At 40.3% G+C, this 24,580-nt stretch overlaps 3 protein-coding genes across 9 annotated transcripts in view; 1 reads left to right on the top strand and 2 right to left on the bottom strand.

The window, feature by feature from the left end:
- Nucleotides 1–7,440, bottom strand: part of SYCP2 (synaptonemal complex protein 2) — a 28,139-nt gene extending 20,699 nt beyond the window's left edge. For 4 of the 5 annotated variants that reach the window (XR_011741654.1, XM_071815778.1, XM_065849799.2 and 1 more), the window contains exons 1-7: nucleotides 4,699–6,906; nucleotides 4,114–4,138; nucleotides 3,114–3,199; nucleotides 2,223–2,311; nucleotides 1,650–1,684; nucleotides 914–1,056; nucleotides 780–832 (exon numbers count right to left, since the gene is read on the bottom strand). Coding sequence is in view for 4 of the 5 variants with exons in the window: in XM_071815778.1 (XP_071671879.1) it covers nucleotides 780–832; nucleotides 914–1,056; nucleotides 1,650–1,684; nucleotides 2,223–2,311; nucleotides 3,114–3,199; nucleotides 4,114–4,138; nucleotides 4,699–5,640 (1,373 nt within the window). In the remaining variant the exon portion in view is untranslated. Of the gene's footprint in view, nucleotides 1–779; nucleotides 833–913; nucleotides 1,057–1,649; nucleotides 1,685–2,222; nucleotides 2,312–3,113; nucleotides 3,200–4,113; nucleotides 4,139–4,698; nucleotides 6,907–7,307 lie in introns of those variants that run through there. The other variant, XM_071815779.1, reaches the window with a different exon arrangement.
- A 4,842-nt stretch (nucleotides 7,441–12,282) lies between these two features.
- On the bottom strand, nucleotides 12,283–14,900 carry PPP1R3D (protein phosphatase 1 regulatory subunit 3D). Its single transcript, XM_065850225.2, has one exon. The coding sequence runs from the start codon at nucleotides 14,896–14,898 to the stop codon at nucleotides 13,975–13,977; it is 924 nt and encodes a 307-aa protein (XP_065706297.2). The 5' UTR covers nucleotides 14,899–14,900; the 3' UTR covers nucleotides 12,283–13,974.
- Nucleotides 14,901–15,913: 1,013 nt separating this feature from the next.
- On the top strand, nucleotides 15,914–24,366 carry FAM217B (family with sequence similarity 217 member B). Of its 3 annotated transcripts, none has more exons than XM_065850173.2 (5): nucleotides 15,914–15,967; nucleotides 17,200–17,404; nucleotides 18,544–18,655; nucleotides 18,749–18,834; nucleotides 19,227–24,366. In XM_065850173.2, the coding sequence occupies exons 2-5, from the start codon at nucleotides 17,310–17,312 to the stop codon at nucleotides 20,416–20,418; spliced, it is 1,485 nt and encodes a 494-aa protein (XP_065706245.2). In that variant the 5' UTR covers nucleotides 15,914–15,967; nucleotides 17,200–17,309; the 3' UTR covers nucleotides 20,419–24,366. The 3 variants fall into 3 exon arrangements, with proteins under 3 accessions (XP_065706245.2, XP_065706247.2, XP_071671609.1); XM_065850175.2 differs by having other exon boundaries at nucleotides 15,949–15,971; nucleotides 17,200–17,399; XM_071815508.1 differs by having other exon boundaries at nucleotides 15,950–15,971.
- The last annotated feature ends 214 nt before the right edge of the window (nucleotides 24,367–24,580 follow it).

Consider the following 24,580-nt stretch of genomic DNA (forward strand, 5'->3'; position numbering starts at 1 on the left):
CTACCCTCCATACTTCCAGCTTATATGCTGGTATTTTGATATTCAAACTGAATATACACCTGACATAGACACATCAGACAATCTTTTCGCTGTCATGATGCAGAAAAGTAACACGCAGAGTATGTGACCATATTGATAAGAAAAAAGCTCTTATTTTCTCTTCTTTTTTGTGTCCCATTTCTCTAGTAGATATTCTCATTGATCATTATCTCAATGTAAATATCCTAAATCAATAAATAAAGGAACACACACCAACAGATTACTGGCTGTTGTTAGGTGGTGTTTATTGAACTAATGAAAATCTCAGGATTTTGCAACAGCGCTAAATAGAACATAAAAACTAGTTCCTTATAAACATTTATTAACGAAAGTGTAGCACATGCTTTATATTGTTCAAGAATCTTTTCAAATGAATGTTCTTTATTTAGTGAACGGTTTCTTCAAGCTGTTATCTGGTAACCTGAAACATACATTCTGTTTGTCTTTTTCCCAAATACGGCAATTACATGAAATTAACATCTTGATGAAGAAGATAGTATCAGTGATAGTGTGCCAAAAGATATGTCATTCCATTTCTTTACTATTTCAAAAAAAATCTTAACTCTGGTGTGGTGTAAAGTCAAGGAACTACTAAATTTCAGTCTTATTTGCTTGTGTTATTTTAATTCAGAGCTTCCCCAAAACAGTTTTTGTGGTACCAAGGTTAATCCCAGTGAACGGCCATAAAATCCAAAGAGGAAAATAATATTAGCTTTAAAAAGAAAAAAGAAAAGCTTTACCTTCTTTTATCTCCAAGCATTCCATTCACCTGGTTAAGAAATTTTCTGCAATCCTATTAAAACATAGAAATTTCTTAAAGAATTGTAAACCAAAAGTTTACCTCCCTGGAAATACTTTTTAACACACAACTTACTGTTTCAAACTCAGAGTCTTTAATTTCCTTAAATGCACTGGACACAAACTCCATGGAAAACCACTGGCATGCCAGTTCTCGTCTCTGTTTCTCTGATATCATTCTGCATAAAGCTTCCGTAATGGCTACTTGCAGGTCATAGTCTACAGCACAAGACATTTTACATGAACAGTAAAGATACTACTGATGTGAAAAAAAAAATTATTACGTAGGAAACTGGTATAAGCGGTGCTGTGTGTTTCATATTATTTGTCACATTATATCCAAATACAAAACCCATAAAGGATACATAAAGAACTAAGGATGACTAAACAGCTTATGTTTCAAAATGAAATTTCAACCAAACTTTCAAGGAATGTCAAAGCAACACTTGGCACACAAGCAAGAGGTAAGAAGTTTACAACTTTCACCGGTCTGAACTGGGAGAAGTTATAGCACTACTAATCGTGGTTGGAAGTTCACTGTCCTCAAAGACTGACTTCTTTATGAGCTTTTGCTATTTTAAAACATATTCTAGAGAAGAAAAGGACTGAAAACTTCAAGAAGTGAGCTACACACTGCATACATCTGCAACATTCCAGTTTGCAGATTGTTTTCATGCAGTATTTATTATTTTTCAGAGAACTGTAATCGCAAGATTCTGCAGCTTCTAAATGTATTCTCTGGATTTTTAATGGGTCTGCATATAATTTTTACGAAGCTCCACACTAAATGGTTTATTAAGTCACATGCTCACCTCCAGCATCCAAAATTCTCCTCCCCATGTCACTCCTGCCAAACAAAGCAACATTTCATCAAAATATAACAGCAACACAGAGTATAGAAGTTTCTTAAATTACAAGCTTTTAATGCATGAGATGAAACCCTGATAGCACTAAACTATTAAGACTCCAAAGGGTTAAGTCTGTTATGCTAAGGACAGATATCTGAAAGTACTACCGGGGAAGTGAATCACCTGATATATATAATTTTTATTCTATTAATTTCTTGAAATGCTGTAAAAAAATTCCCCAACGTGAATAGCTTGTACTTCAGTGACTGATTCACTGTGCTTGACAGACATAATTAAGAGTTTAATTATTTTAAGACATTGGGATGATAAGCCACCTAACCCAGATTGGGAAAGAGGTACATTTAGGCTCATAGTGGAAAATAACACACAAGAATACCTGCCCACAGCCACTACCACTGGCAACACAATAGCAAGCGCAAAAATTAGTTAAAGAGGGAGCAATCCGCACGCATTGTAAACAGCCTTAGTAAAAATTATCTTCCCAGCTATGCAAAAATGATACTAAAGATTATTTACATGACATGAGACATTTCCTTTGTAGAAAATAGCTTTTTCCTGGTGTCTCGAGGTGTGTTTTCAAGCATTAAATTAAGTTTTCTTACTACCTAAGAAGAGTGGAAAAAAGGGAGTAAGACTAAATATAAAATAAGTTGTTTAAGTTATTCTTCTTTTGGCCCCTTGTAATACATTTCACACCACTGAAGAAAATAATATGCTTAAATAATTGCAAAACAAGAAAAGACAATGAGTTCTAATCTGGCCTTAAATTATATCTCTTAAAATAACTACCTCAATTTCAATAAATTACATTAGCTTTAATGTGAACATCAGTTCTTAAAGGGTTATGTGTCTTATTTGCAGATTTAAATATATTTTAAAAGCTTTCAAAGCTAGAGCTCTGTTGCAGTTCATTGTTGAGTTAGTCTGCTTTAGATCTGCATTAAGAGCAAATTTAAGGGCTGCAGCCTTTACAAAAGATTTTTTGTAACTTTTCCTTTTTTTTAAAAAGGAAAAAAAACCTGACAACCTGAGATCACTAAAATAAATGAGAAATTTGCAGTGTACTAGAAGGTATACACATTTCCTGCAAGTATCTAAAGAATTTACAACCAACGATCTTAATCCAACTTATAGCAGTTGTAATAGAGCATATTACTCCCTACGCTTCTATACAGCTTTCTCACCAAAAATTACAGGTCAGTAATCTGAAAAACAAACATAAAAACCCCAAACCACCTCACCATATTAACAACAAACATTCCCAGAGAAACATTAAATCATCCTTCTGATACCAGAACACTACAATATTCTCTCTTCTTGCAGCATCTGCACAATAACGTTACTATCTTCACAAAGTCTATTAAAACACTAACCAGAAAACTGTTACTTAGAAAGAAGCATGTTTACCTCCTGCTGAACATAAATACTAATTCTTACATCAGCAATAAGGGTACATGTTCTCAGAACAAAGTTTTCTAGTATTTGCATTTTACCTAATGAACAGGAAAAAAAGAATTTAAAGAGTTATCAAGAGTGCCCTATCATCAGCATTTGGAAAAACATTCATTTTCATTTGGAAATAAAACACAGGATGCCTTCCTTTCCACACAGGAAATATTTAACAACTAACACCTTAAGCTTCGTGGTTAAATGCAAGACAGAATAGTTACTTCAGTTTCTAGTAAATATGGCTTTTTATGATATTTCTATTCCTGCATCACTGCAGAAGTCTTCTGGGCAGGAGATCATTATTTTTAAGATGTAATTGGATCAATTCTATAACTTAGTTACCCGACATATAATTCAGACCCCGGAATTTTATCTTCCCAGGAACAACAAAATGTATCTCTCATTTTGATCGTGGCAGTGCAATGGTCTGTAGTGAATTTCTCCCTAGTGCTATACTGAAAAGTAAGAGTAGCATGATATTCGTGACAACAAGCTCAATAAATAAGTACTGTGCTATGCTGACCTATGACAGTGGTTTAGAAACAACACACTTTTTAGGAAAAACCTTGGTTCAGCTGCCATTTCTGAGAAGGCTATTCTGCTTTTTTACTACTGACATCAGCAAGTTACAAGGAAATCTATCAGTAGGGAAATCTCAAATTATACAATCAAAGTTACAGATGACACTCAAGCCTTTTTCACACGAATGAGAAACGCGGCTGTTTGTGTGCAGAACAGCCCTCTTGAGGATAAAGCCCTTTTCTGAAGGGTTCTGAAGCATGTAGATCTGGTGGCACATTTACATTAGATCAAGAAACTTTGTATCGCCTTCATTACATCTTCTCAGAACTACATTGCCTCAAGATGGTTCCACAAGTACTAAGAGTCATTTTAACACTTCAGCATCTCTCCGAACACTTGAACTATCATATTTAGTGTACGCTTTATTTAAGCTCACCTTCTGGTCTGCTATCGCACACAGCCTAAAAGAAAATCCAAAAGAAAACACATAATTTTGATACTAAATGTTACAACATAAAAATCAAGTAAAATGTACCTAAAGCAAGTAATCAAAATACATTCAGCATTTTAAAATTATTTCATTCTTCATGCAGAACATAAGAGTCTATTCTAATATCAAGTGTGGTTTTATAAAATTATATTTCAGTTAAATTTATGGAAAATATTTCCTCAATGACAACAAATCTGATTAACAGAAAACTTACAGATCTTATAAACTTGGGGTCCTGGGATCAGCATACCAAAAATTTATGTAAGCAACATTGGATCAAGATGAGATTTTTTTTGTTCATTGAACACTTACATTGTCTTTTCTAAAAAATTTCATTTCATGAAGAGAAAACAAGTATGAATACAGGTAAACTATTTATCTGAAAACCTAATAATCTATTTCAGAAACATTGTAACATTCATTTTATAAGGTTATTAAATAGAAACACATTTTAAAGTTTGTGTGTTGCTAGACTAGTAATAATTATTTTCACAAATACACACTATGTATTTTATTATCAGTATATTTTACCAGCAACATGTTGAAGAAATCTTCAGCCAGACTTGTAAGCACTTCATTCTTTCCACTTCCTCCAAGGACCAAAATTCCTTTCACCTTCTCAAACCAACTAACCATGTAAAGGGAAAATAAATCTATTTTAATAGCATGAAAAAGGACTATAGTTTGTGCTATACTTAAGTAAAAATATACAAAGAGTTGTCCAGCAATGACCTCAGACAGCTCCCTCAGCACCCACAGGTGCATCCCATCTGGACCCATGGATTTATGGATGTCCAGATTGCCTAACTGCTCTCTAACCCAGTCCTCATCAACCAAGGCAAACTCCTCCATTTCCCTGGCTTCCTCTGGGGCCTCAGCAGGATGGGGCTCCTCAGGACCGCCTCTGGCAGAGCAGACAGAGAAAAAGAAGGCATTCAGTAACTCTCCCTTCTCTGTATCTTCTGCCACCAGGGCACCCACCTTGTTCATCAGTGGGCCTACATTGCCTCTGCTGTTATTTTTATCTGCCACGTATTTGAAAAAGCTCTTCCTGTTGTCCCTGACCCCTCTCACCAGGTTTAATTCTAAGGAGGCCTTAGCTTTCCTAGTTGCCTCCCTACACCCTCTGACAACAGCCTTATATTCTTCCCAAGTGGCCAGCCCCTCCTTCCATGATCTATACACTCTCCTCTTCCACTTAAGCTTACCCAGGAGCTCCCTGTTTAACCAAGCAGGTCTTCTCGCTCCCTTCCTTGACTTCCTATGTGTCGGGATGCTCTGATCTTGCACCTGGTAGAAGCAGTCCCTGAACACTAGCCAACTATCTTGGGCCCCTTTACCTTCAAGCAGCCTTGCCCATGGGATTTCCCCTAGCAATTGCTTGAAAAGGCCAAAGTTTGCCCTGCTGAAGTCCAGGGTTGCAATTCTGCTTGCTATTCTGTTCCTGCCACACAAGACCCTGAACTCCACCATTTCATAGTCGCTGCAACCAAGGCAGCCCTCAACCTTTACCGCTTCAATGAGACCCTCCTTGTTAGTGAGGATGAGGTCCAGCAGTGTACCTCTTCTAGTCAGCTCCTCCACCCTCTGTATCAGAAAGTTATCGTCAAGGCACTGGAGGAACCTCCTAGACTGTGGCTGGCTGGCCAAGAAGTCCTTCCAGCAAACATCAGGGAAGTTAAAATCCCCCACAACAACCAGAGCCTCTGACTCTGATGCTGCTCTCAGCTGTCTGTAGAAGGCCTCATCAACTTCTTCAGCCTGATGTGGTAGCCTATAATAGACATCCACAACAGTATCTCCCCTGCCAGCCTGCCCCTTAATTCTCACCTATAGACTCTCAACTTGCCCGTCATCCGTGCTTGGACAATACTCAATACATTGTACTTGCTCTCTCACGTAAAGAGCAACTCCGCCACCACGCCTGGCTGGCCTGTCTTTCCTGAAAAGGACATAGCCACCCATGACCACATTCCAGTCATGTGTGCTGTCCCACCATGTCTCCATAATTGCCACCAGGTCATAATCTCCTGCCCGAACACAGGTTTCTAACTCCTCCTGCTGATTTCCCATGCTGTGCGCATTGGTGTACAGGCATCTCAGAGAACAAGCCGAGCACACCGATTTCACCCGAGGTGTATGGAAGGCCTCCCAGCCTTCATCAACTCTAGAGTGCTGCCCCACTGATGCAAGCCCAGCTACAACCCCATCCCTCTTCGAGTTACAAAGAGCAAAACAAGAGCAGCAAAGTTACCAGTCTGCTGAGCATACTTTAGCCCCAGCCTGAAATTCTTCACTCATACTGAACAAATGGAGGCAATTTCAAACTAATGTAAGTAATTTCTGCAGCTGACTTTCTAACACAAAAATTAGGGACCTACTTTTCAACTGCCATCACAGATAAAAGAGCTGTTCAAAGAACAGGTACAATGTTGCTGTTGCGACTATGAACAAAAAGTAATTTAATTGCACCAGCAAATTCCAATTCCTGAGTCAAAAGCAGTATAGCAAGCTCACAAGAGACATCATACTGTTATAATTGCTGTAAGCCTATCTAAATTAATTACATATTGCATAATTTGCAAAACCTTGTCCAAGAACATTTAAATCTGAATGATGTTTGTTCAAAAGTTTTTAGGAATTCCTAACTGAGAAACAATCGAGGAACAAAGTGAACACTAAGCTGTTCAGCACTGAAGCATTACTTATGCATGCTTCATTAGTTTTTAATTTTTTTTTCAGAAGTTCACATATGCTTTATAGTTTTACTTATCCTTTCAATAAGACCGTATTTCATCATTGCTGGGAGCCCATCTTCTCCTGCTATGCTGATTTTTTCCCCATATTTCTGAATAGAATTTAGTAAAGTGGAAATGCTTTTGACTTCGCGTTTGTCAAATTCCTGAAATTGAAATTGTAACACAAGCATTAGTTCAAGAAGAACCTGTATTCAATTAACCAGATGTCTTTTTGTTCTCGAAAGCCACTTAATTGCAGCTTCAACAGAGATTTCATTCTTAGACTTCATTTCAGTTTTTCAGATCAACTGCTGCTATTAACCAAGCCAAACGGAAAAACCCCAACTTTTTCAGACTATTACAGTGACAGTAAAGATGATTCTGACGTAATCATTACCTTACCCGACTCAGAAGTTTGTCTAATTTGTTGACAAACTGTTTGCTGCATTTGTGAGAGACACTTTCAGTGTCTTCTGTTGCCAGAAATTGTTCTAATAATTGGAAATCCTTTTTTTTTGCAACTTCATCAATTAACTTTTCAAACTGTTGACAAGAAAATAGAGCAACTGTATTACTGTGTGCAACACCGATAGTTATTTAAGAAGAATTAACATAGATTTTACACAATCATCTGTTGCATTCTAAGCAAATATTCTGAATCACAAAATCATTAAATGTAAAACCTGAAGTACAGAACACTATATCTAATACATTAATCATGCAAATACTTATTCACTGCATTTTAAATGATTTGCTAGGTTTCCTTAGCTGGATGTTTTTTCTTTCCTCAGAAATAAATGCTTACTCAAGTGCTTATTGCCTTAATATCCCTCCTTCAGTACATTTAATATTTTCCATTTCTACGTTATCCATTAGTGAGTTTAAAAGATATTAACATATTGGGTGACTACTGCCTTCCTCAATTGTTTTGCCACTTTATTCTTTCTAGATCAATTATAACCAGATTTCAACATCTTGATCTTCAGTATTACCCCAATGATACAATGCACATGATTTATTTTCATCAGTAACAATTCCTCTTGCTTTCTATCCAGGTACTTAGTACCAACCTATGTCAAAGGAAAATTTCTTCCTATCACATTCTTTGCTAAGCTACAAACTTCACTTCTAATGAAAGATCAGCAGAAATGCTTTAAGCTAGTAATTAAAACAATCAATACTGGTACTCTGGTCTATAAACACATACCTGCATCTCATTCCTGGCTGCCATTTTTGCAATTCATCTATTCAGCTGCATAAGAACAAAACAATCATCACTTGACCAAAACACAATTCACTGACATAGGCTTCAAACAGGTTTTGCAAACATGTCAGTAATTACTCAACATACAAGTTCCAAAGTTTGTTGTATAAATACTATTCAAGAAATTAAACTAACTGGGAATATAATACAACTTCCCTAAATGGATAAACAATTGTTTAAATTAGGAGTGGAAGAAATTATCGTGTTTGGCAATGGAGGAACAGCAAGTCCTGCAGCGGCCTCTCAGTGTTTCTCACCAAGAGCATGAAGATGGCCAGTTATATGGTCAACACTGGGTTATTCGAAATAGGTAAACAATAGAATCATAGAATAGTTTGGGTTGGAAGGGACTTTTAAAGGAATGGTAGAACTCCAGAAGAGCCTTTTTATAAAAAGGCAGATTAAATTGTTCAAAAAGAATGTGATAAACACATGCAGGGGGAAAAGCCTTCTTAATGATACATACAGTGATGGGCTGAGATTAGTATTAGCTCCAAAAAGCAAGAGCTCAAAAGTTATTGTTTTCTGAAAACATTGCCTTAATACTCAAGAGCAGATGCAAGTATTTTTCTTTGAGAGTTCACATGGAAACAAACAGCAAACTTTTGTATGCTTGGCATAAACCAATCTACATCAACCCACCCACCATGTGCAGTTTTGGTCTCCCTATCCCAGAAATTACCTAGAATTAAACAAAGCAAAGGGAAACAATGATTGAAAATAGGGAACAACTGCTGTAGAACAAGCAACCACAAACACACGAGTCACCTCTGTACTTCTAAATAATATCAATATAACAAATACAATACAGGGTGCGGGTGGGTTTTGGTTGGCTTGTTGTCTGTCCGTCCATCTGTCCCCTCTTCCCCCCCCAATACAAGGATGCAACAGCCTAATTTGAAGTCTTCACTATCACCTCACAGATCTCTGGTCTCCTGCCTGGCCAGACAAGCCAAAGAATATAAACCCCTTCCAGCTGCCTCCTTATCGACACGGGACTGAGACCTCTGCCCTCCAAACACACGGAACCACTGCCATTTCCCCCAATAACTTTGTTACTGACAAGAAAATACCCCGTAGTGCCTCCTGCCCCCTCAGCAGCGGGATCCGCTTGGCCGAGAGATCACCACACCGCCAAGCGGCAGCAAAGCCTCACAACATGGCGTCCCTCACCTCACCGCCGCAGCAGGAATAAGCGCCACTTCCCGCCGGCCAATCACTCCCAGCGCCGGTAGTTTCTAGCCAATCACTGCCCGCCAGGGTGTCACGCGGGCCAATGAGTTTGCCGGCGCCGCTAGCTCCCGCCCCGGCTCGTCCGTCGTGCTGGCGCGCACGGAGGCGTTCCCGAGTGTTTCTCCAGCGGGAACCGCTGCGGTCACGGCATTAAGGGGACGTAAGAACAGGAGGAGAAGCACAAATTCCAGTGCATAGTGTAGACGAGTTACTGGGCGTAAGTTTGCTAAACCAGTGTAATTCATTTCTATGTGTAATTCAGAAACAGTTTTGCTACCAGCAAGTGTCCAAGTAGGTAGAACAGATAAAGAAACTTGGATACAAACCCATTGTTGATAAAGGGCTTCTGCAGACGTTTGTGATCTTTATATACAGGGGGAACTGGGTAATGTGTTTAAATGAAATCCCACAGTTCCCAAGTGGGGTTTACCCCACTGCGTATCTACCACCTGTATCACACATACAGGTGATAATATTTATCATGAATCTCACATATTCCAGTGGAGTATCAGGAAGCATCTCTGTTCATACCTAGAATAAACAGCAATAGCGGAGCATCTAGAAGAGTCACCTTTCACAGCAGATACACCTGCAGCAATTGTAAATAACACCGATGACCTAAAATAAGAAAGAAAACAATACTACAAAAGGAAAAGCTGTGCAGAAAGTATTTAAAATGCCACCAGATGTCACTATAATTCAAGAAAATGACAAGGAGTATGACAATTGGAGTTATTTCCACTAAGGAGCTGATGCCGAAGGAGCGAGAAGTGCCGAGCATTTTGCGGGAGGCGCGTTCGGCTGCCCGCACTCACCACAGGACCCGCTGCTGTCACGTCCGTTCGTCAGGAGGCGGTGGGTGATCTGAAGCAGATCTGCACAAGTGCAGCTTTACTGAGAAACTACCAGGGACAAAACTTGGTGTGAGAAACTTGAAGCGTTAGAAGTTTTGTATAAAAACTGAATTCTGCTTTCATCGTATGAAGCAGAAGTAATAAAAGCTAATTTGCATTTGATGCATTCCCTTACCAGTCACATTAGCATACATGGAGGCTTACACTACCCGCAGATTTTCAAATCTTGTAAAGAAAACAGCCTCATTCTATAGCAAAAGAAAAGCGAGCCATAAAGTACGTGAGAAGTGGATCATACACTTTCCTTTCTGCAGTTGGTACACTACAGTAACTAGGAGGCTACTGCGTATTCAGTTCTCATTCTCTAATGTCTATTTTGTTTGGTTTAGCAGAAGGGAGGTCAACAGAAAGCAGAATTTTCCTCAAGCTATGCATTAACAGTCTGGAAAAAGCAGTGAAATTTTTTTTGGCCACACATATGGCAACTATACTGAAAAAAATGAGAGAAAATGGAAGCAAAACTGTCTTTAAGGTAGAGTAGCACTATGCACAGGGACCCTACAGTAGCAGAAATACTTACCTTCATTTCAGGTGCTGGAAAACATTGTGCTGGTCAATATAACCAGTCTTTGGCACAGCTGCAGTTGTATGTAGAACTGAGAAGGGTCAGAAGCATTGATGCCAAAAGTTTTAATATCAAGTGTCAGCTGAAATAGTTGCAGATCTGAGATCACAAGGAGAAAGCCAAATCAGGACAGAAGTCAGTACTAACATTAGACTCATGTTGACAAATGACTAATCATTTAGACTTGCTGTTCTGTGTCTTTACCTAGCAATGTTGTAAAGTACGTATAACATTGTATTGAGCACTGCTGATACACTAATTTAAGTGTAGTTACAATTGACTGTTAGCATGTTACTAATACTACAAACTGGAATTTAATTTTTCTATTTAAGATAAATACAAAAAAAAAAAAAGAGATGAATTTGAAATTAAATCTAAAAATAAAACCTGTATTAGAAATAAAACTAACTACCTGTACAATAGAGCTGATGGTTGGATGTTCACAGCAAAAGCCAGTCCTGCTCTTAAATACCCTTACACACCACCCCAAACACCGCCCTGCTCTCTAGGCTAAAACCAATTCACATTGTTTCCAAGTGATCTGTTAAAATCAAAGACCACCGTCGTTATCCTTTGCTGCTTTCCTGCTTAGTCTACACCATGTTTGCCATTTTTATTTCCAGGTGATACTTAATGCTCTATTTTAGTGGGTAAAGTTACGACAATTAAGGTGATACTGATAGTTCTTATTCAGATCAGTAGTATAAGAAAATGGAAAACCAAGAGTCATAAAGACAAGATACTATGATACCATGCTCTCTTATTAATGCATGTACATGCATATAACATATAATCTGTATACTTCGTAATAAAAAGTGACATTGACATTCTTAAACAATTTAGCATAATATAGACATTCCTATGTATTTAAACCATGATTTGCAATAAGCAACTCTGACAATGCAGTGTTGAAGTTATTAACACCGATTAAAAAGTAACTTGTAAAATGTCTTTTTTTAATTATGTCTTCTAGCAAAATGTCTAGCAGCAATGAAAACTGCAACAAATGGAAGAAAGAATAACACAACTGTGAGGCTCAGAAATTATCGTGTTTAAGTAGAGTCTGGTACAGTTTCTGGAAGTGCTGTTAGAAGAAAACCCCTTTCTCTTGCATTAGAGCCAAGTGGCAGTGTGCCCTTTGCCAGCATCACATCTTAATCCCGCAGGTGCTGCATTGCATACAACTCTGAGGTGAAATGACAGCACATTCCTAGTAAAAAGTAGCAGCCTGGTGATTTTTACAGCTATATAGACTAATCACTGTATTTTTACCAAGTGCTCTTCATTTTTTAGCATCTCAACCCCACCTTTCCTGAGTATGTTGCTCTGTGACAACTCAGCACCAAGTTGCCTCATGACTTTTCTTAGCTGTTAACAGGTACACCATTGACAAAAACAACATTAAATTGTGAAAAGCTTTTATTACAATATTTTGTATTATAATAGGCATAGGTTTATTATTGTTTTAAAAATTAATTTAGCACTTTGCAATTGTACAACTTTCCACTAAAACAAAATTATCTTTTGTCTAACATAAGTGCTTTATTGACATACTGTGTAATATACTTCATTCTGGACGAGACATTTAACCAGGAAAGACAACTCCTTTTCATTTACATGGACTCCATATGTTTTTTTTTTTAAAAACACACTTGAAAGAGCCTTGAAATGGTAGATTACGAGACATTAATTTATTGTATGATTATAATAAATATAGGTTTTTAAAAGTGCAATATATGGCAACAACCCTTGTGAAGAATTCACTTCTACAAAATGCTCATTAGAAGGGAAGTGTTCAACACAGTGCAAAGCAGTCAAGTCGTCCTGAGAATTGGTATGGGTGATCATAAATTTACTTTCACAACAGATATGTATTACCACTACTTAATGGCATAATCCCTTTTTTGTCAACTAGAATCCTTTTCATGTTCACTACTGAATGGGACAGGAAAACATCAGTGCAAATTTCATCTTTCATGTGACAGGTGCCAGTAATCGCGTGAAAGTTTAACAGCTTAATCCAGAGATCCTCTCGGTTCTGTTACAGGTCTCAAGTCACAGTCAGCAATGCCAGACAACTGGTTTACTAAGAGCTACTGTCAATTCTTCTCCAGCAGTGCAAGACAAGCAAAGAGGCAAAAGGCAAACTTGGAATACTACTTTAGTATTCAAGATTTTGCACATGCAAATACCCTGAGAGTTTGCAGAAGGAAGACAATACAGGCTGAGACATTAATTTCTCAGCTCTTTCTTGTACCACAGTACACACGACACTAACCTTTAATGTGACACGCCCAGCTGTATGTAATTTGTCCCTGCCTGCACTAACACTCAGATTTGACATTTGCTGGCACACCAGAGTCTCTCCCAGAAGATGGCAATGGCATCTTTCTGCCTGTAAGCCAAGTACTGCATTGGGCTCCAGCAACATCCATTGTAAACTGGTGTCAAATACCAGTCTCGTAAGAGAGGGGTTTTTAACGGTGTGCTGAGAAGTAATTCAGTGGTTTTGCTGATGGAAGAAAATGTCCCAAATTTCCCACGCAAATATTAATGGAAATATTTAACATGGTTAGGGCCTTAATAATATATAAAAATAAATACAAGTACTTCCCTACAGTGTCTGCCATCCAAATTATGCATAAATGGAATAGTGCCCAGACTTGGTGAGATAAACAAAATTAGAACCAAAACCAGAAAAGCCACACTGCCCATTTAGAAAACAAGACAGTAAAAAATGGTAAAATAGATCAGATAGAAACGTCCTAGAATAACCTAGAATATTACTAGCAACATGAAGTGTCTTTTTTTCACTCTCCGATAGTCTGACAGCATCCCCCTAAAACCATCCTGCACCGACTCACACACAAGAAATCACTTGGGCTTCCAATGAATGTAACTCAATACACATTTTGGCCCTTTTTACTCTCTTGGGAGGTTTAGAACAGTTTGTACGGGTCATTGGCTACTTCCCTGCCCTGGAACACTTTGCCAGGTTTCAAAAAGGAGACTGTTGCTATAGGAGCAGAGAGCCATGCCAAGGAAGAGTGTCACCCAGGCTACGGACAGGCTGCTCTCCATCCACTTCCTTGCTCAGATGAAGTGGATCCAGCTCTCCTCACATTCTCTTGGCATCTTCAGGGGGTGAGTCCGGCAAGTAAGGCTGTAGTTTTTGCCTTTGTTGTTATCCCAATACTCCTGGCCGTTGACTTGGTACCTTGCTGCAAACTGGACTACAGAGCACAGCTGAAGGAGGAAAGGAGGCACGGGGAGAAAAAAAGTGAAAACATCAACCTGATCCTGCCCATTTTTCTCAGAAATGCTCCTGTGCCAATGAGCACACACTTCATGGAGGCTTTTCCACTGGTTGAAGGTGTATCGCACAGACACCCGCTTCTCAAAAGCAACATTGCGAACGTGGATGGTGCCACTGAGCCCCAGATCTGAGCTGGTCACTCGTTCAAGACACACCTGCTGCTCCTGAAGTCGAGAGGAGAAATCCATACAGTCCGCAGGCTGCTGGAAGTCAGGGACCAAGCACTGCATGGTAAACTCCAAGTCTGAGCCGCTGTACCAGAGGTCTGAGTTTATGGAGAGCCTGGAAAGGACATGCAAGGGGATCGATGGATCCTCCCCAGTCTGGAAGACTTTCACTTCAGTGAGGTCCAAGCCCAAAGCATCAGCAAATCTCACTCTGTTCATGCGACTCTGGCATCCAGGAACTTGACACTGCACTGCTGCCCGCTTCCTTCTTTCGGGTGATGTAGGCAAAGATCTTGCTCGGCGGCGTATGATAGGCCGTAACGCTGGATCACAGCTGGAGGATGTGCTACTCTGAAGGTTATTTGGCTGGGGTACCCCCTTGGCTGGGGAACTGCTCCGAAGAGCCATGCAGCTGCTGGTACGCGCTGCTGGGGGCTGCTGCTGCTGTTGTCCCGGTGCTTCTCCAGCCCGTAACATGTTCTGATAGAGATCAGAGAGGTAACTGGGATTCCTCCGAGGACCACGCACCTCCATTCTTAACTGACGACAAAAAAATCAGCGTTAACAATGCAGGTAATAACGAGCGCTGCCTCTTTGGAGCACGTAACTTGGGAAATGCAGCCACAGACAGTGAGTATTTGAGGCTATTGCAGTGGATGCAGCAAGAATCAACTGGAACAACGCAGCCTGCTGAATGAAGGGCAGAAGCCTGGATGCTCTCGCAGCAGCTGGAAGTGAACCAGAGGCTAGAGCATTGTGTGGGAGATGAAGGCAGCCTCACTGGCTGGTAAACTCAAGGCCGCTGTGCTGGCTGGTGGACCCGCTGCTCAGGCTGGAAAGGGATTCAAGGCTGTCACCCTCGATGCTGGAGGAGCTGAAACTCTCACACAGGCTGGAGAGCGACTGGAGGCTGTCGTGCTGGACACCGAAGGACTCCAGGCTGTCGGAGAGGTCGCTGTGTGTTTGGGGGTTGCTGTGGTGCGCCCCGAAGCACCGCCGGCCGTTACCAAGGGCGAGAGGGGCCTGCAGGCTGTCCGGGCAGCCGCTGCCCGACCCCGCGCTCCCGCAGCAGCAGCAGGGACACTCCAGGCTGTCACACTGGATGCTGGGCGACTCGAGAGGGCTGCCGAGGCCGGGGAAGGCTTGCAGGCTGTCGGGCGGGAGGGAGCCGGAGCCGAGGCCGGGGCTGCTGCACAGGCTGGAGGGAGCGCGGGGGCTGTCCCGGCGAAGGCTGTCGGGCGGGGCTGTGAGGGCAGGCTCGGTCCTGTGGCTGGAAGGGGAGGGACCCGCGCTTGGCGACTCTACAGCCCACATCAGCTGCAGGGCCCTCCCTCCGCCCCGCGGCGAGGCCAGGCGATGCCCAGCCCGCCCCGGCGCCCGCCGCAGCAGCGCTGCCGCGACAGCCCCCAGGCCGGCCGCCCGCAGCACGGACCGCCGCCAACTTCCCCCTTTCCCGGAGTGCGCATGCGTGGATTGCTCCGCCCACCCCATGCCAATCCAACCGAGCGGCCTGTGCGCGCCGTCGCCGCGCGCCTGCGCACTGTCCGCCTGACGCCGCTGCCCTTCGGCCTGCCCTTAGTTGCCGGTACCGGTTGAGGCACAGGCAGGTACCGGGCAGGGGACCGGCGGGGCTGGGAGGCGGCGGTGAGGGAGCCGGCGGTGAGGGAGCCGGGACCAGCGGGGCTGGAGTGGGTGGAAAAGCAGAAGACCTGTGGAGACGGTCCGTTAATTAACGAGCTGTTGTCACGGAGCGCGGTGGCAGCGACCAGCGGGGATCGCTGGTGCATCCCGGGAGGGAGCGGAGCGGGGCCCGGCGGGCGCGGGCGGAGGCGGCCATGGCGGGCTCGGAGCGGCGGGACCAGCCCGCGGCCGCTGTGCCTCACTCGGGCTCTCCCGAGGCGGCGAGGTGACCCTTCAGCCCCGGCCGTGGGGCCTGGGGACAGACAACCCCCTGCCCTCCTTCCTCGGCCGGGGAGGGGAGAAGCGTTTGAAATCATGACAGCATCAAATGTAAATAGATACAGATCTATAGCTATAAATATAGAAATAGCACTGTAACAGAGCTAGAGGTGAGTGAAGAGAGGTATTTTGGTGCTAGTCATCTGTCATCCTTTGCAAATCGAATCTGTGCGTCCCTGGTATGGGAATGCAGTTTCTGGAAAATAAAGGAACGTTACAAATCCTGCTCGGAGTATTTTTAGTAGGAGCTTATGAGTACTGAGAGATCTGTTTTGGAAAAAAGAGAAAAAAGTTAAGTATTTGATACAAAATTTGCCCATATGAATATAGGAACAGTGCATTTTCTGACACAGAAAGGACAACTCAACATGCACAGAATGCGGGTGGTTGATCATCTGTTCTCATTAAATTAAAAGCAGAAACACCCACCACCACTTGAATGTGATACTTGGCTCCAGTCAACACATGTGACACTGCGCAGGAGGAACAAAATGATGATGAGCACATCACACAATGGAAAGTCGCTCTTTTAACACCGATATTTTTCCTATATTTTACCAACAATCCTTCAGGGACGGGCTGGTAAACCCCATGGCAAGAGCCCGGTGGTTGCTGTGCCGAGGCTGGCGAAGGGGCTGTTCCTGTCCCCTCTGGTGACCAACCCTCGCCGCTCGGCTCCGTCCTCAGTGCCTGGGCGGTGACAGCCCGCGTGGAACCGCAATAGCGAGGCCAGTGATGCTGGTTCCCATTAAGCAAGCTCTTGGGGAGGGGACAGTGTTTTCCTGTACAGTTTTGCTGATTATGCTCTTATTATACCACTTCAAAAATAAATCAGGTTGGGAAGAATCTCATGGTGTTTGTTTACTGCATCTCTAGGATGTGGTGATGTCTGCATTTGATACCTGTGTCTTACGAACCCAAAAGACTGAAGTCAGCTGGAGATTATGTAAAAATCAAGGTGCAGATGCACTTTAAAAAGAGTTATAATGGGACCAGGCATTCAAGAATATCCCTTACTACTGCACAGAGAGACACAGAAAAAGGAAAGCCAAATCAATGAAAACCACAAAGGAATGGTAAAGTAAGGAAATTATTTTCCCTCTTTCTAGTTAGAGAAATCCCTAAATACTGCAGATTAGTTAATAAGTGCATGGCTGTACTGTTCAGACTTTTACCCTTTCCTCTGAAATGATTGTGCAGTATGATTTTGCAGGTCACAGAGTGACCGAGTTGCCCACATCAATGCTGGAGGCACGAGACTTATTTTCATTCTTTTATAAGCTCTTGAATTGGTGAAATCAGATTTTTTAAAGTAAAATCTGACTATACTGACAGAAAAACTGAACAAGATATACGGCCTGACAAATTAACTGAACTGCAGTCAAACTACATTAGACTGGGAGGGCACAGTTTGCTTGTTCTTGTTCTAAAATAATATTTTATAGCTTTTCTTTTTAAAGCTGGTAATATTGCTTGTTTGTAGAATAAACACTGTTTTCTGATTCTTACAGAATACAGTGATTTAATATTCTGTGTGGTTAGATAGAAATGTATTGGATTTAAGTGAGGAAGTATGAATTTTAGGCTGTCCAGATCAGTAATCCCATTCCTTTTGCTTGCATATTAGTTTTTCTCCTACTAATATTTCCACAAACCCAGTATAACATGAAATAATGAATTTTATTTGTGCCTTTGTTGTGAAATAGTTTGTTTTAGTATCAAAATAGACTGTATGCTCCCTGCTCACTTCTGCTCCTTAACTTCACTGGAACAATCCTTCAGATTTTGTTGAGAGTAAGCAAGTGAGAAAGGCAAGCAAGATTTGGCTTGCAGTAGCCCTCATATTGTATTTTATAATTAATTTTGTTAAATTGCAGTAGGACTACATACCAGGTACTATCGAAATTAGTAGTTTAAAATGTAGTCTCTAACATTTAGTATTTATTATCCCCAAAGTAACTTTCAGATCCTCTGAAAGAGGATCCTGCATAAGGGCTAAGTTCTATTATTTCTTCTGATTGAATTATTCACTTTTGCATTAGTAGTATTAAAAATACAGTGACCATGGTGTAGTTCTGATGAACTTCAAGTCCAAGAGTAATTGTAATGAACGCTCTCACTTTTTTAAACTGAATTGCATTCTAAACTTTTATTGTATTTCTATACTGATGGTTGTATACACTGCTATTTATATGTGATATTCTGTTCAATTCTTGCTAGTTATAGTAATGGAAAAAGCCATCCAAGCACCAAAGGACTAAATAAACCAATTTCTCATGTGAAATCTTCTCCTGGAAGATTAGGCAAAAATGTATCAAGTGCCACTGAAAAGGTAAATTATTATTTTGTCGTTGTTGTTTACCGAAAAAGGGTACTTAATTTATGTCAGCTCTTAATAACATCACATGCTTTCATATCTTTTCAGACTTCGCATGACACTCAAGATGGAAATCAACCAAGTATTTTTAAGAAGGGAAGAAACCAGCTGGATGACAATACTCAGTCAAAAAGGTAACTTCATGTTAAGATTTTCAGAATAATTTGTATACATTTCAAATTGGTATATCAAATGCTTGGGATGAAATCATGGCTTCCCTGCCTTGCCTTTGGCTTCACTGGTCCCAGAATTCAGCATTTATGAGGACAACAAATTTAAGTAATCAATATGGAAACTCAGTGAGTTCTCAGGCAAAATCAGAATAAAATAAAACAACAACAAAAAAGTAGTAGACAGTGTTGTCTCTGCCAGCAAATATTTATTTCACATCATTACAAAGTTTCCTTGTCAGTTTACCTTCATTTGTGTAGATCCATGTCTCTGAAGGAGGTAGCAAAACCTTTGTAAGCTGTTGTTCCACAGATGTTAATGATTCTAACAGGATTTGATCATTCTTTTTGTTTAGGATCGCGAGTGTTTGCACATCACTGCACAAAGTACAAGGACCAAAGAGGAGTCTCCCAGAAAGAAGACAGAATGAATTCCTTATGCAGAGGATTCCTCCTAGCATAAAGAGTAGCACACAAGGTAGTTTCTGTAGCGTTAGAGATGTCCCAGTGCCACATATTTATTGCAGTAAAAACGATCAGTTGGAAAGAAATTATGAAGAATTTGTTGCTGAAGCTGGTCCATGCTCTTCTAACTGGCAAGAAGCATCTCTAAATGAAATGTTTCTTGATTTTCAATCGGTACAAATTATTAAAGAAGATGCTGAAGATGATAGTGCCAGTGATCTCTCTGATTCAGAAAGGATTCCCCTTCCCCCATCTCCATGCACACCGCCAGAACTCATTCTCAGAGCTGAAGAAATTGATCCAGTTTGTTTGGAACATGTCTCTGATATGGGTTTTAAAGAATCAGAATATTACTATCCAGACTTCCTCCCACCCCCTTTCAACTCCTGGGACTTGAAGCAACTGACCGTCTTTGTTAACGTAGAGGGTAAAACTGAACTTCGACCAAAGCCAACAGGATTTCTTGAGAAATACATTGATCGCCTTTTGCAGCTGGAATGGCTGCAAATGCAGACTGTGCAGAACGAGAAAGGCAAGGCAGCCAAAGCCAGGCCTCAGACCGCTCCCGGCCCCATCCACACCCTGAAGAGCCCTGGCAAAGGCAAAGCGTTGCTCAACCCTTTGCCTAAAAAGCAAGCGGTTCCCCAAGAAAGTGTTACAAAGCTGCCCAGAAGCTACTCAGGTCACAGGGGAGATTCATACTGTGAAGAAAGTCGCCAGTTATATTCTCATCCGGGTCGCTTGAAACTTTCTGAGGGAATGGGATGTGCAGTGTCTTCTCACAGACAATCTGGTGAGGTCAGGAGTGAACTGAAAAAAAAGACGACTGCAAAGCAACAGCTTTTCAATGTGCAGCCCTCTGAGAACAGTTCCAAAATTCAAAGTGTCGGTAATATCAGACCCCTTAAGCAAACCCCAGTATTTAATGGTTCAGCTGCTCCCATCAAAAGCTTAAAAACATACTCATGTACAAATCCAAAGAAGAATGGCAATGCCAACAATTGTGTTCCTTCTAAAAAACCAACAGGGGACAGGAAAATAAAACCAAATGGCACGAAGCAAACATCACGCAAATTTAACTGAAGAAAAATTCATTAGTATATGTCGATGCTTCTTGACTGCTAGAAAGCATTTAGCCAGTGCAGAAGGGTCATGTTTTCTTCAGAGGAAGATCCTGAGAAAATATGTTCTTGCTGCATGGTTCTAAATCACCACTGCTCATTTCAATACATTTGATCTTTAGCCAGCAAGGCCAGCAGGAAATCTTTTCCCTGAAGGCAAGTGTCTTCCGCTGGTCTGTCCTCAAAAATATTTACAATTGCTCAATGAAGGTAACAATAGTAGAGTATAAAAGTTTAGAGAAATATACAATGATAACATGCCCTCCTGTTTGCACCAGGTGAAATCCACTGAAGTCTGTGGTGTTTCTCATGCTTAATTGGTGTATTTGAGAGAATAGGATCCATGCTTTTGTTTGTGAACAGATGTGCTGTTTTGCGGGACAGGTTGATGGTGTTTTCTGATGGAAAAGGGCTCAACTGTTTTTTATAAAGTAATGGAGCATGCTTATCTATGCAAAGAAAAACTGTAATTCTTCACAGAAAATGGAGATGATGAATTGGATATTTTTGATGAATTAGATTTTTTGTATAAGAAGAATGGAGAAAATGTTTTGAAATATTTTAATGCAGAAAGTATTCTTTTTAAGACAAAAAATTATTAATATTGGGGAGCAGACAGCTTCAATAGTGACAGATTAAGAAAATGGAATGTGTATTTTTATACCCAGAAATCCTCACTGTGTTTACAGACAACTTTCCTTGAAGTTCATTTTGTAAGCCTTGGTGATTTTTGTAATTTAAAGGAAATGGCCAAATTTCAAATTGCACATGGATATATATGACTAATGCAAAATAAGGGTGTTAATAGAGACTCTGTGGTCTAATTTGCAGAACTGGGGGGTGAATTTAAAGGCTATTCTAAGTTCAAGTAAAGATATATTTTGATATAAAAGATTCCTATTTTCAATCACCCGAGATGACTGTTGGTTATCCCATGGCCCAGTCTACTTCAGTTTGTTTGGCTTCTTGTTTCAAGGTTTAGGGCAGTGATGTGGGGAAATACCTGACAGAAAGAAATGGTACAACCCTGTCCTTGGACCCTCTCCTTTCTCCTGTGCTTGTGAGATACATGAGAATATGAAGAATGGTTCAGTGAGTGTTCGAGTGTCAGTTCATCTGTTATAATTTCAAATTAATCAATCACAGCAGCTGGGGACACAATCTCATTAAAGATGAAATTCTAGAGGATGCTTTGTATTTTCATTTTAAAATTAAATACTGAGCAGCATTAACTTCATCCTCAGCCACCACAGTGAATTGTTTATGAAAAGGGAGCTGAGGTCTGATGGACCAGATTTTACAAGTGGATCCTTCACATTGTGATAGAAAATGGAAAAGTAGCAAATACTACAGAGTACATTATGTATATAGCTAAATTGCACTTGTTGATCTCATCTTGGTTTTAAGATGCTTAGCTGTTTCTGCTCTTTCATTGTGCCTATCAGATCTACAGCTTTGTAAAATTTCAAAGCATGGATTTATCTATAGTTTAAAATGTGAGAATATTAATAAATGTAGTAATAAACTAGAGTATTTTACAGTACATTGCTCAGGAATAGTCTAAGAAATATTTTTAGTGTTTTTTTTCCTAGTCTGCTGGAGACCAAATGTGAAATTTTAAATTGACAAAAGAAACACATGTAATACAGAGTATTATATTTCCATATTCAGTATTTGTGAAGATACAATTGAAATGGATTGTAGTCGCATGTGCATTCAGCTCTATGCAATTAAAGTGAAACTTAATCTGACCTGCTCGAAGATCAAATAAATGGGCTGTGTCAGAAGTGTGGTGAAACTTAAAGGAGGGCGTTCAACACCAGCAACCGTGGAGGACCAGCACGTTCCATTCTTGCTATTTCATCCTTTTGTTTTGTTCCAGACTCATCGGGTATTTCGGCTTTTTTTACATGGAAAGGTTCTTGCATCCAGTGCTACAATTTGAAGCTCTGGCCAAACTCTGCAAACCTTTATTAGTCAAGTTTTCCTGATTCACGTTAACAGTAGCACAAGTTAGTAGGACTGCTGTTGCCAATAAGCGCTACTTTAGTGCATGACTTTAGTACTCTGGTTTAGGGCACTGTTAGAAGCACCAAACGCAAGGTGAGCAGCATCGAGTCAATAATCTGAATAGCATTTGTTTAAACAAGTTCTGTTAGATGCAGTAATTAAGTTAGCATGTTATTATAGCACTGAATATTAGTGTATGCTAAGTTTTTCTCTGAAATGTTACTCTATATTGATTCTTTCCTAGGTTATAAGGAGGGCATGTAGATACAGGCACATTTTGCATGATCACTTCTTAAAGAATAAATAAATAGTGTTTCAGTCGGCTTTGATTAGCACTGAATAAAGTTTTTTGTCACAGGCCTAGGAAAGGTTTGTTTGAAGGTAGCGCTTGTGATCTGACGGACATCAGTCTGTTTTTGGAGACTGAAAAGTTAAGCAGGCAGAGATGGTGATGCCACTTGAAATGAGTCTGAGTACGTGTTCATCATTAAGCTTTGGCTGTGATCTGGCCAAGTGAGTTTGTCTCACATGATAATCACACAAGTCTCACTTTTGTTCATTGATTTGATATTTCTTACACAGTCTTCTTTGTTCACGTACAGAAATAGATTATATAGATTATGTAATTTTGCCTCAAAAAGCAGCTCTTAGCATGAGCAGACCTGCAAGGGTTGGAGTTGATCCTGTAGCACTTTTGCTTCCATTTTGTCTGGGCCTATAGATAAAAAGAGCTCCTTTTATGAAGAGGACTATGGTTTATGTTTCCTTCATTTTGTATTGATATTGTCTTTAGAAGCACTTCTAAGTATAGTTTATTCCATCAAATACATTCAGTTTGAAATTAAAATACTTCCAGAGCACAGTGTTTGTGTGACTATGTATATTTTTCCCACCATGTTTAGCAATATGATCATACGTGTGTCTAAGCTGAGCACTGAGGATGCTTCTTGAAGAATAAGTTTACTGTGATGTGAGATATTGAAACAGAGTGATTTATTTTTTCCTGGATAATTTGAAAATGTCGTGTTCTGCAGTAATACCTACAGAACGGATACACTCAGGTTGCATTTTAAATAAATAGCGAGATTCTACTTCAGTTACACTAGCATAAGCTTTAAACAACTCTCTTGTTTTCAGTGAAGTTACCCTGTTATAAGGATGTTAAGAAACAGAATTGTATTCCAATAGGTATAAACTGTTTCCCTTGGTAATGCTAAGCTGTATTTTTAATGCATAACATGAATTTTTTAAAAAATGTTGTTTTTCTCTTGACATGTTCCTTTTTTTCTCTACATTACTTGTATCTCTGCAGTGAAATACTGTGGTCAGATAAAGTTTTGCGTCCCCCGCAGCCCCTCACACCGTGTGATACCTTTCAGTTATATACAGCAGGTCAGAAATTAGGGTGGTTATATTTATTTTCTTATTTCATTGGTCTTGTTTCATTGGTGTTGTTTCACTCCACGATGCTCCATTATGCCATAATCCCATTATTGCTTGTGTCCTTTCTGTGTTTCATTTGTCGCTTGAGGTAACTTTTATCTTGTATTTGCTATTTAAAGGATCTTGTTAGAAATATGAGAGTATTTTGACAGATATTACAGCTGAAATTTCTACAGTATGAAATTACCTGTAATGCACTGTTTTTTGCCTTATTTTAAAGGTATTGAGCCTTTGTTGCTCCCATTGGTACTAGTGGGTTTTCTTCTGAAAAACACTTAAACAGACCACTCTACCTGTAAAGACTGGAACTCTATTAACTGAGAATTTGCAGCTGAGCTTTTGATGTTGGTAATCATGTGTTCTATTTATTTGAACATTTTGGTGGATATTTTTGCTAGTAGTTTCATTGGAAAGTGATCTTGTAATTCAAAGTTACTGTATATTTATGATAATAAAAATGAGATACTACCTATTTTGTTACTTGTATTTTTTTTCATCGTCCACAAGGTGGCACCTCTGGATTTTTCTTTCAGAGAACTTGTTTACGGAGTGCAGAATATCTCGGCTCTCTGGCTGCTGCTGGCCACGCTCTGGGTAGTTAAAGCTTTATGGTTATTTCTACTCCAAATGGCAGTCACTTCCGCAATGGCTGTGTTACTTCATCAGATTCA

This window comes from Patagioenas fasciata, chromosome 16, assembly GCF_037038585.1.
Source record: "Patagioenas fasciata isolate bPatFas1 chromosome 16, bPatFas1.hap1, whole genome shotgun sequence".
Classification (NCBI taxonomy): domain Eukaryota; kingdom Metazoa; phylum Chordata; class Aves; order Columbiformes; family Columbidae; genus Patagioenas; species Patagioenas fasciata.

Excerpts from the sequence above, each read along its gene's own strand:
- PPP1R3D (XM_065850225.2), bottom strand. The coding sequence starts at position 14,898 with ATGGAGGTGCGTGGTCCTCGGAGGAATCCCAGTTACCTCTCTGATCTC.
- FAM217B (XM_065850173.2), top strand. The coding sequence starts at position 17,310 with ATGGGACCAGGCATTCAAGAATATCCCTTACTACTGCACAGAGAGACA. Across the intron at positions 17,405-18,543 it reads AACCACAAAGGAATGGTAAA|TTATAGTAATGGAAAAAGCC; the intron begins GTAAGGAAATTA and ends AATTCTTGCTAG. Across the intron at positions 18,835-19,226 it reads GACAATACTCAGTCAAAAAG|GATCGCGAGTGTTTGCACAT; the intron begins GTAACTTCATGT and ends CTTTTTGTTTAG.